The following is a 12141-nucleotide window of genomic DNA, read 5'->3' as shown; positions in this document are numbered from 1 at the left end:
CATTTTATTAACATGTAACTGCACAAATGTTTTTTAGTATACCAGCAAATTCAGGCATTTTGCACGCATAAAGTAAGGTGTAACCTAGCCCAGGTGGACTCCCTGACTGTAATAAAATGAAGACAATGTCCAACCTGGGCTAGGGGTAGCCTACAGTGTATGTGTACAATACATGTGCATGTACGTTCATACATCATTACATGTACATCTTTTAAGATCAAAATTGACATACATTTGTCCTCATCAGTTTCATGGTGACCATGTTTATTTGCAATTACATGTACATTTACTGGTACTTTTGGAAATTCCTGCATGTTTCCCCCTGCAAAACTTGTTAGAGTGGCCTTCACATACATGTACATGTACATGTACTTGCCATTTTGCATTGTATTTTCCATGTCCCTGTAACTACATGTACATGTAGTTTTGAGACACATGTAAAACAACTAATGTTATACGTAAACTTGTTTAGTATTTGTGCATTTTTAGTGTGAATTTTTGGGCTAAACATTAACCCAGTTGTCACAGTTCAGGATTTCATGTACATTATTTGGCAGAGTGATTCACATATGTTTTTTAGTTTAGTTTGATTGGTTGTAACAAGGATTGACCTTTGGGTTTTATTGTCCATTCCAATATTACAAGTAGGTAATCAGTTTCACAGAACCAAAATTTAAAAAGCAGGTGTATGCACCTGTACTGGTTCATTACATACATGTAAGAAGGGCAGGCAAAGTGCCTGAATATGTTACTTTCAAATTATTATAGCTTTATCATCATCACCAGGTAAATCTTTCAGTTTCATCCTTGCTGTATATGGATGGTTGAAGATGTATACAATTTTTTATTTCGTCATGTTTTTTGGTAATGAAGTCAGAAGCAATTTGTCTAGGTTGTTTATGATTGGTTTCTGTTGTGTTGTAGCCAACTTAATGATTTGGGCTATTATAGTGAAAATGACATGTACTGACTGCTATAGCCTGTAATACCGTATGTACATGCACATATTGTTGGTCACAAACCAAAAGTACAAAGTTATATGTAAATTGAATTTCCATAATCGTTGATACTTGTATGTGCCTTTCATATCCATTAATAACGTAATTGATCTTTCTTGTCAACATTACTTTTGTAGTCAGATTTGTGAGTTGATATCAAAACACTTCTGCAGGGAGTGGTGTTGACGATGCTTTATATTTGACAAGATTAAATAGTGTTTACCCATGCCCACATCATTAATTCTTTTGGAAAAATAAATTTAATGATCCCCTGAAATGTAGCCTGGTGAGATTGATCTCAATTAGGACACAGCCAAATGGTGACAATTAGCACTAGTCAGAAAGAATGCAGAGTGCGGGAAACACACATCACCGATCTATCATTCACGCGCCACACGTGTGCCTCTTTCCTCTTTTGTCGTCTCCAGATGATAGTGAACGTCTTCCTGAGCAACGGCCCGGATAAGTTTGCCGAGGTGCCCGTCACACCGGAGACGACGTGCCGTGATGTGGTAGACTGCTGCAAGGAGGTTGGGGAGGAGCACTGTCACCTGGCTGAGCTGTGGAGAGGCTGTGGTAAGTTGCAGGGAGGGAGGCGGGGCTTGGACATCCCATCCACTCTGAATAAATTGGGATTCTGAAGAATCTTGTTTGAAATGAACGTTTCATATTAAAACAAAAATATGAAACTATTATTCTTTTTTTCATACATGTGTACATTGTACATGGACTATTTCTGCAAAAACCACATGCACAATGCAGCACTATTAAATTTATTACCTTTTGAGACATTCAGCAACTGTCACAGATTATCCGCTCCAAGCGGAACAAAAGAGGACACGTTTTTTAATGTGGCAATCAATGGTGCGTACGACGCGGAGCAAGCTGAGTACGTGTTACAAATTCATTCGTTAATGTATGGTCATTGCGTACATGAAGACCGCGTGCAAGAACCCGCCTGGAAAACTTACCACCATCTGTCTTTCTTTTGCTGCTTGGGGGTGCACTTCAACTCGGGGAGGATAAAGAGCTTTCCCAGTTTCAGCAAAGGTTCCTTGTCATTCCTTTTTTGCATTGCAATGCTGAGAGCTAAGCTGGCTTCAGTGAATCTGTATTTCCTCATTCTTGTGCTTGCTTTCTTTCCCAGGGAATTACTGGCATGCTCATGCTGCTCAAGATTACCAGCTTAGCCTCTAAAAACTCAAGATTAACATTTTTATGGGATTATCCCAAGTCATTCCTGGGGAGATTTTTGTAGTGTCTGCAGACACTTGTTGGGATGTGGGAGTCTCTTTAGATAGTGCTTAAACCCTTTTCAGTCTTATTTTTTTCCTGCTAGATTAGATTCAAGCATTTGATTTAAGGCTGTATTTGTTTTGTATTCAGAGAAGTAGTAAAGAAGTCAGTTGAAATTCTTTTAAAATCCCAGGGACTGTGCTTGTACCGGAGTGCACTTGCAAATTGGAACAAGTTAGTTATTTTTGGGGGTTGGGCAATATCATGCCTTTAAGGATATAGTAGGGCTGAGTCAATTTGAATAATTCACTATTTGAATATTCGACCTTCAATTCGATAAAATATTCGGTCGTTACCGACTGGCAGATTGTTGATGAACAAACCATATACAAAATCACTTGCAACAACGCACACAATTGTTCATCATTATCCTCACATTTACATGTACATGTATCACCAGCCACAATTTAGCAATATTTAAGGGAATTCACCTGGTACTTTCTGAATCTTAAGATTTCTGTCGCTTTACATTTAAATCTGTTTGAAACAAGCATCCCCAGTACAGTTTTCCTTATTTAAAACAAAAAAATTCTCCCTTGTCATAAATTCTGCATTCGAATATTCAAATTTGAAAAACAATATTTGAATATTGGGTAATCGATCGAATATTCGGATATTCGGTATGGCCCTTTACTACATGTACAGTTATGCTGTATGGAATAATGTGTACTTTATGTAGGCCCATTTTCATCCCGGAAGATTTACATAACTAGTCAAAGTGTTGAACCAAAGAAATTAGTTTTTCCAACAGCCAGCATTTGTCTCTCGAAAAAGAAATGAATTTCCTAGTGTAGGGAGTACTTACATGTACCATATCAGTACTGTCAAAGAACCCCCGTGTTAGGAGAAGATTTATCTGTGAAACGTTAATATTTGCCCACTTATTTTCCCAGTATCATTCTGTAGGCCTACCGGTAATTCTGACAGTTTGTTTATAGAAAACTGACAGTTTTCTCTGACAAATTATCTGTCCCAGGTGTACTGTTGTCGCGATTTATCCCAAAGGACCCACACTGGCACTTAATTGGCCCTCTATTCTGGATGATGTTACTAAGTGCACACCTGTACATACGTACAGTGTACAGGTGTACATGTACAAGTACATGTACAGTACATACATACATGTACGTACCGTAGGTGTAACCGGTACATACAGGTATACCGTACATACACTGGCTTAAATGTACGGTATTTTCACACATCCTGTGGGGTAAGAATTACATGTAGTAAATCACTGCAACACTTCAGAAAATCTTATCCACAGACTCTCTTTCTCAGTTTGCTGGGAGCAGAGTATATTGCTGTCGTTGCTATTTTCACAGTGCATCTTAAAGACACCTTGAAAGTCTTGCCCGGAATAGCACCATCAGCAACGGGGAGTGCTGTGTTACGTGCCTGTCTGTACGCTCCGGCTCACACGCAGTGCAGATCTATTACTGAGGCACAGCAGGGTTAGGCTGAAAACGCACATGCATATACATGTACATGTGTATCCTGGGGAAGTTGGGAAATTATGCAAGTGATCTGCGAGTTTCATTTCACTGCCAGTTTCCAACAGAGGTACCCTTGCATTGATTTTGTTCTGGTAATCAGGTACTGTACCGATATCTATACTATTCTGTACTGAGTACCATAATACAAATATTGACGGCATTATCTTGCTGCTACATGTAGCATGTTTCATTTTTATCAGCAAAGCTCAAAGGATAACCTCAGGAGGCCATGTGTACTCGTTAGTTTTAGTGTGTCACCTAAAGCAGTCAATATTTGTGTAGTATCCAATCAGATGTGACCTTCTTTGAGTTGGGGGGGGGAGATGGTTAAAACATTGGCCTGGTCAGTGAACGCAACAGCTTTTATTCTAGACATACATGTACATGTACATGTACTTACAGACTTACTGTGCATGTACCGGTAGGGTCTCTTCATGTTTCTCAATAGTTGAATATCACTTAAAAAATTGTATCACCAATATGAAATTTTCATTCATATTGAAATATTGAAAGTCATTATTGAGAATGAGTTTGATAATATCAAAAGCAAGTCAGATCGACAAAATGAATCTCCAGTTCCTGTTAATGTGGTTATTGCATGTATTTTACTTGTTTTTACATTTGTAATTATAAGAATCTGATGGTATACAGTAGTTTGAGTTGAAAATATCGCATTCATAATGTTGAAAATGTTTCCCATGTAAAGTACCCTACCAGAGTTTTAATGGATGTACATGCAGTTTAATAATAAACAAGTCAAACTCACAGCAGTTTTTCTTTTCTTGTTGTGCACCTTACCCGTATGCATGAGCACACGCTACCCTGTTTGACCCATGAACTGCACCTGATCCAGTGATAGTGATCAGGCTAATTTGAAAGCTAGGTTTTGCAGCCTCAGCTACAGTAAGACTAAGAGCCAGGATTTGGATTGTCAGTTTGCAGTCTATAATTAGATGAGCAGTAGCAATCAGGCAACTTGTCTGATCAAACAGTACATGTGTAGTGTTATCGTACTTTGTGATGTGTTAACGTACTATGCAGAAACAAAGTGCATTGGGGAGTAATGACTCCTGAAAAAGTTAGCACTTGTTACTAATGTTAGCCCTTGTTTGTGACATTTTCAGTGGCAGTTTTTTCGTATTGGTCAAACAAAACAGAGATACGGGGACCATGCCGGCATTTCAAACTATGGAGATACCGGTACTTGGTACTTCATGTCATGTACTAGTGTCCTAAATAATTTCTTAATGTTAATGAAGTGTGACTTTGAGGAAACAAGTTTTGGATTAGCAGTATATTTACATACATGTACAGTGTACATGTACATTGTATCTGGTTTGGAGTTAACAAGAGTATGCTGTATTAAAATGGGATATATTTGATATTAAATACAATGTACGTGTATATTAACTTTCTGATACCAATTATCAAAAATCTGATTATGTACATACATGTACCGTATGTGGTTTGTTGTAGCGAGTACTTTTCATATTTTACTCTCCCTGGCTTACTGGTACATGTACGGTACGTTTAGTCAGCTACAGCTGGATGAAGTAGGATGTTTTGAAGAGTGTTGGGATTAATGACATGCTTTGACATTCATGTTTGCACTTGTAAACTAAGATGCACCTGGCAGATGTACATGTACCGGTACATGTACCCGTATGCACTGTACGGTACGTACATCTCTTAATTTACAATACATTGTGGACATGCATACATGTACGTTCCTTGTGCCCTTAACATTGCGTGGGAACAAGTTATATCTTGCTAGCAAGCACTGTTCACACACGCCATGTTTACAAGTGTTTGTAAAACATTCACTATTGACTTCTTTCTGGGATCTGACATGTCTGGTCAGTCCTTTGTTTTGACAATGAGGCAGAGAGTTTATAGGGCAGAATCAGCGTAAATAAACTCTCCGCTCCCTGCCTGGATTTCTCACTGTCAGTCAAAATACAGACTTGGATGGGGGCTTGGATACTCATGTGTCTGTGTACCGGTGCGGGGTAACTGTGTGCTGGGCTGTTGAAACTTCAATTCTTTATATAATTTATAAACATTTCACAGTCATTTAAATGAAATCACATTTTGATCTTTATATAATTTATAAAAATTCTACAGTCATTTAAATGAAATCACAGTTTGATGTTGTTGTAGCCATTTGTAGTGTTGTTGGAAGATACCAGTAGAATTATTGAAATTGAATGCAAATCATTAATCAGATACTGCACACATGTTCATAGTGCACGTTGAACATTACATTTCAGGCTCTGATCTCTCTGTGTGCTGTACACTAAGGGTGCGCAATCTCCACACATGACTAACGGTGACAACCTTCCCAAATCCTTCAAATTCAATCAGGATGCTCTTGAAAAAATTTCACCGGTATGTCATGATCTGTGTAGGTTTGAAGAAGGTACCCAGTACATGTAGAGTGCAGCCACTAACATGCAGTCATGGGATTGATGCACCTTGAAAGTTGAAGTGCATGCGCAGTGAATACGCCAATAGTTCCTGCTCTGTCAAGATATGTGAAGGAGGTACCCGGGAGGAACTTTGCCAGCTCAAATACATCAGGTGGGGTGAATGTCCGGTACATTCACTCAGGCTATGCTCCGCTGTTTTTGTTCTGGAACTGCATTTACGTGTACAAACTATTTAAAATGTGAAAAGAACGGAATACAGGTCTACATATATATATATACAGTACATGTACACATACGTGTGCATTATGTGCGGTACATACATGTAGCTTGTAGGTTGATGTGGATAAAGCCAACTTGACACGATTGGCCTCCACTGTAAAAACAGTCACAGTGCATTGCCATCCTTTCTCTACTGTGTCAGCATGAAGGTGCATCTTTTGACGTCTCACCGTCCTTGTGGAAGCTTCAGATTAAAATGTGGTTGAAAATAGGTGATGGAAGTAATTGGGGACTAATTGAGCTGCAAATACAGAGTAGGAGAGAACCTTTTTGCAGATGTATATTATACGGGTTTGTACACTGTACTTTTATTTTGCCACTTAGAAACCCCGAGTTACATACAATAGACATGTGCTTCAGGGAAGTGCGCCGTTCCTTTGCATTAATCAGGTGAGAGTACAGATCGTATCAGTAGTTGGCTCTTTACTGTTTACAGAAGTGACTTGGTAAACCTAACCTGGTAGCCTCAACCAGCTTGGGATTCATATGATTAAACCAAGGGAGGAATAACCTTGGTTATTCCAAACGATCATTATTATGCCACAAACAGGTAGAGCACATGGTCTTCTACCCAAATGAGAGAAAGAATGAAAGAAGTGAAAAACAAAGAGTAGCAGGACATGTACATGTATACACCTGTACCGATACCGGTATGTGACAGAATGTATTTAGTCCAAGATACATGTACAGGTAGGTACATGTACATATACCGTACACAAATGTACACATCCTAAGGTGATGCAGTTTCCAAGCTGATAGTGGTATGTGAACCACTTACAGGTAAGCTTTAGGTTCTTTTCCACTTTGCATAGTCTGTGTAATCGAGGACCCAGGCGTAATCCCAAGATTTTTTTTGTTCAACTTGTTACCGACACTAGTTTGATTAAATATTTTGAATGAGGTCAGGGTTGACAGATCTGGTACCGGTACTTATGCACGGATAGACCTACATGTACATACATGTATATACAGTACAGTGATAGACCTTAAGGCTTATAGTGGACGCACATGTACATGTACATGTAAATACGTACTTGAACATGTACATCATACAAACTGTTTCTTTAGTGTGAATATCTTGCCTTGTTGGCTCATGTTAAATTCAGCGTACTGGTAGATCCACCTTGTAAACCTGTGATGGAAAGTGACATACTTGTAGGCTGTATGTACATGTACATGTATATGTACCAGTTTACTAGTACCATAGAGCAAGGACTCATGATGTGAGTGAAAAAGCCTTTTGGAGATGCAGTATCCTTAACGTTGTCAAATATAGCAGGTATTTTTTGGGACTCCCTGAGCCACTTGATAGGGCAAGAATGTCAGCGTCATGGTAACTATCAAACGGAGCACATTCCTGCCTCACTGGCATATCAGCAATTCTCCACTGCTCCCTCCTGGAGAATTCTAAGGTTGTTTACCTCTTCTCTGGTTAATCCTGACAAAATACCGGTACCTCCTGAGGTACATGCCAGTTTGACCTTTAAATGCTAATTTCTGCCAATTTTCCAAAATTGCCCAGGCCTTTTTTGTCAGAAAAAAAAACCCGAACAGAGCAAATAAATTATTCAGTGCCTGCAGTTTACAGGACATCAAGCTTCTCTCCTTATCTTCGTGGCCAACTTGACAATGTGTAGCTTCACTGGTAAGGTTATCAGGAGTTCAGACTGTAGTTTTACACAAATACAGGGAAATTTGTGAAATGGATCTGGTTGTTGATGCTTTGTCCTAGTTTTAAGTCAGGGCGTATTACCTTACCTGTTGGCTTCTATGTAACATTTGAAACTACATGTACATGTACTTGTACATGTCCACCCAATTGAAGGGGCAGTCTGCTTGCAGCCAATTCATTGTACTAGAACATCTATCACAAAGAGACATGTTGGTGCTGATGACTTTCGTTTCTGCTCAACCCTACCTATCAGAATCCCAGGTGGGATCTTACGCACCACGTGGATGGGAACGAGTCTGCATGTGCAAGCGCGACCATTGATCAAATTCCCTTGTAACCTAGTAGTACACCTGTACTTGTATGCACAAAACGTATCATAAAGGAGTGATAACGGTTGCTCTCCAACTTCCTGAAGCTCTTCTGGCTCATGTGCGTACATGTACGTGTGCACGTGCTGTCGGCAGAATGAGATGTCTCAAGGTGAGTGTGATATGCAGGTATATTGCCCTGTCATGTGATCACTCTGGGCCTATAAACAGACAGTATCCAAGACAGAGGTACTAGTACAGTACATGTACATGTATGACAAGCATCTTGGAAAAGGAGTAACCTCATCCCTAAAAATTACCCTAAAATGTAACCGCTACATGTACATGTACAATGTGTAGGTGGTGACCGAGCTTATTAGAACATTGCCGTAAAAAACAGGTGTTGCTGGCCAAATTTGTTACAAACATACCGGGTCCTAGCCAAAGTGTCCATTTCCCACAAAATGTATGGTAGATGTACGGGACATGTACATGTAGCTTACTGTATAATCATAAAACAAAGATGACAGGTGATGCATGGAATTATTGGGCTTGGGTCGGAGGACTTTTAATTGTTCACACTGTGCCTGCCTGAGACTCTCAAGGATTTGAAAAATAACACAGACGTTGCAATCATCTCAAGGGTAGGGTTGTGCATGTCACAGTCATTATGTTTAATGAGGTGCAAGTGTGTTTTTAGATGGGTATAGGAACTGTTACATGTATGTGAGCCAACGGGCAATTTTTTTTTCGACTTGTGCTGGTGTCGTAAAACCAGTTAGATGACGACCTCATCAGCCTCATGATTTGCACAACTTATTACTTTGTACTTTTTAGTATTCTGTTCATACCAGCATATTCACATGTACTGTACGGTACCTGTACATGTACCGTTACATGTACATGTACATGTACAATACATGTACATGTATACACGAACAAAGGAGCAACAACACTGGGCAGTGTGGTTTTAGCCAAAGGAGTACCGAGTATGTTTTCGACACTCTTTTATTTATTTGACTAGGTTCTGGATACATTTTGATTTATGTTTCTTGCAAACCTGCCTCCTCTGTACTCTACTGTATATTCGAGGAGGCAATGCGGAAACTCGTTTTTCAATTCACAGCCAAAAGTGGTTCCCCTTGTGTTCCGAAAGAAAAACAAGTTTTTAAAATGCAAGGAGCTGCCGCAGCACCCGGTTACCAGCTGTTCCCCTGCTGCACTTTTCATATTCCCTCTCTTGTCTACGAGGGGATGTACAGCAGTCCAACTGCCAAGTAATCTGACTCATTGTACCCCTTGCTTTCCCTCCCCTTATCCTCCACAGAGCGGCCCGTTCATCCCGAGGAGCACATCTTTGACATTCTGAGGCAGTGGGGTGCCCACAGCAACGAGGTGAAATTCTACTTGCGTCACCAGAGTGCCAAGGTGCAGGAGGTCTCCAGCAGTGATTATCAAGGTTGGGAATCAAGTTTTCTTCTCTCCCATTCGTTTGATGTCCATATACTTGTACCTCAACATACTTTACAATACCTGTGCGCTTAACAACTTTGTTTTCAGAGGGTGTGCTAACATGTATTTGTTGAAAGTGAGTGATCCCATGGAATTTAAACAACCAGCCACTATGACACCTGGATAGAACTGTTTTTCTGATGTTATGGGAAAATCTTTTGAAATGGTACTACATGTAGCTGGCAAACAGACTTTATCAAGAAGTCATACCTGATAACCTGCAGTCTTCCTGAGGGGCTTTTTGGCCTTTTTTTGCAAGGAAGTGGTGTTTGATGTTGCCCTGTGATTTCTGTAATGCTGTATCGTGCAAAATTTACCCAAGGCATGGGGGGACCCTACATGTAGCATTGTACATGTAAGTTGGCAGTTTTGTGTGTGGCGCTGGCTGGCGAGGCATCTGGCATTTACCAAGCTGGAGATTAGTCAGAGCATTGATGGCGAGAGCTGAGGGTGAAAAGAGCGATAGAAGTAGGGCCCAAGGGTCTTTTCCTCACAAAGAAATGGCAAGAGCTGTAATCTTGGTTTATTTGGGACAGCAGTTGGATCTCACTTTTCATACATTTGCTGGTAACTCAAGATGTGTGCATACATGTACATGTACATGTAAGTACCTGTACGTGTGTATACCTTGTACATGTACAGTGTAGGTAAGCGTATGCTTTCTACGTGCATGTGGGAAATTAGGAAGTTTTTTGCCCTCAGCAAGTTCATGAAAGAGCTTCTGTGAATGATTACTGAAAACTAATTTTCCAGTTGTTAGTGGAAACAAGTTGTTACACATATTTGCATGGTACCTGGTAGGCTGAAGAAAGCTTGTCTTCAAATGATGTACATGGGCAAGGAGAAACTCGGAGCCAATCCGGTATTTCAAAAAGCCAGTGTCTTCTGGGAACAGAGCGTGCGCTTGAAGCAGCATATGGCTGTGCTGAAAGGACAGACTACTACGCTCATGCAAACTGGTACGAAGCTGTTCCTGAATGTCCTTGCACCAGGCATGCGCTGTTTGAATACCAAACTGGCTCATTAAAAAGGCAAGGCATTCATGGAGGGAAAGCTCACTGGAACTGTTTGCGTGAATTTACCATACAAACTTTGAAACCCGTAGTCCGTAGGCATACAGTGTAAATGAATAATGCTAAGCGCACACTCTCTATAGATTCAATGTGTCTCACCCATGTAAATGTTTGCATGCTTACTGGGAAAATATAGTTTGCTTGCATGCTTCATTTACTAATTCATATAGGCTGATTCATCACTGGAAAATTTTCCATGTACATCTACATGATTGCAAGGAGTGATGTTGAACCGTTCCATCATATGCATGTATCGGTTCATCCATTACTTTTGTGCTTCAAATTCATGGGATAGCAAAATTAATTTGAAAAGGGAGGGGAGAGTAAAGTGCATTTTGGATGACAATGACTCAAGATGATTGCAATATACGACGAGAATGTGGACATGCAGGGACATACATGTACGCAGACAACATATACATTTTCTACACAATGATACATGTGCCAACTGGTACTGGTACCGGTAGGCTTACATGTACAGATACATGTACTTGTACTGTACATAATGCTTGCGTAGTTACTTTTAGTAGGCTGTGTACCCAAAGTGTTCATGTGCAGTTGTTGCCCTTATTGAACGCTTTCTTCTGGACTTCTTTTTGGAATAAATAGCCAAGCTGTTTGTAAGATTTTGTGTTTTGTTTGAATAATTTTTATTAATGCATTTGTACAAAGGTGTATTTTATGAGATTTCACGATCACTCCCTGTGATGAATTTTGTTCCTAATGAACTGAGCTTTCCAGAAGAAGTGAAGATTTTGATGGCCAGTCTTTGCCAAATTCGTACCTAGTCTTTGAACACTGATGTATTGGACAGAGGAGACTAGAATTACAAACTTTGCATGGATAATGAAACAGTGTGTCAAAATTTAAAAAGTTTATTTATGATGGCAAAAGTAGGTCTAATATCAGGAATTTTTCTCTCTCTATTTCCTGGTCACATTGATAGTTTGTATTTAACTGCAAGCAAAAAACTACAAGTATTGCCAGGGTATTACTGGTCCCACTTGTCTGACTAAGATACAGGCAATAATAAGGCATTTTTGGACCATCATTGGACGCTTTGAAGTGCCTGAGTTACAAC

General features: G+C 39.8%; 1 protein-coding gene across 2 annotated transcripts in view; it reads left to right on the top strand.

The window, feature by feature from the left end:
- The window catches only part of LOC110975249 (apoptosis-stimulating of p53 protein 1-like), a 55797-nt gene that overhangs the window by 3799 nt on the left and 39857 nt on the right, over positions 1-12141 (top strand). For both annotated transcript variants that reach the window (XR_015424670.1, XM_022227566.2), the window contains exons 2-3: positions 1427-1574; positions 9803-9934. Coding sequence is in view for 1 of the 2 variants with exons in the window: in XM_022227566.2 (XP_022083258.2) it covers positions 1427-1574; positions 9803-9934 (280 nt within the window). In the remaining variant the exon portion in view is untranslated. The remainder of the gene's footprint in view (positions 1-1426; positions 1575-9802; positions 9935-12141) is intronic.

The sequence above is a fragment of the Acanthaster planci genome, linkage group LG01 (assembly GCF_054643075.1).
Source record: "Acanthaster planci isolate LZ-2023a linkage group LG01, COTS_SCS, whole genome shotgun sequence".
NCBI classification, from domain to species: domain Eukaryota; kingdom Metazoa; phylum Echinodermata; class Asteroidea; order Valvatida; family Acanthasteridae; genus Acanthaster; species Acanthaster planci.
The sequence above is the reverse complement of the archived record's forward strand: the minus strand, read 5'-3'. Positions and strand labels throughout refer to the sequence as shown.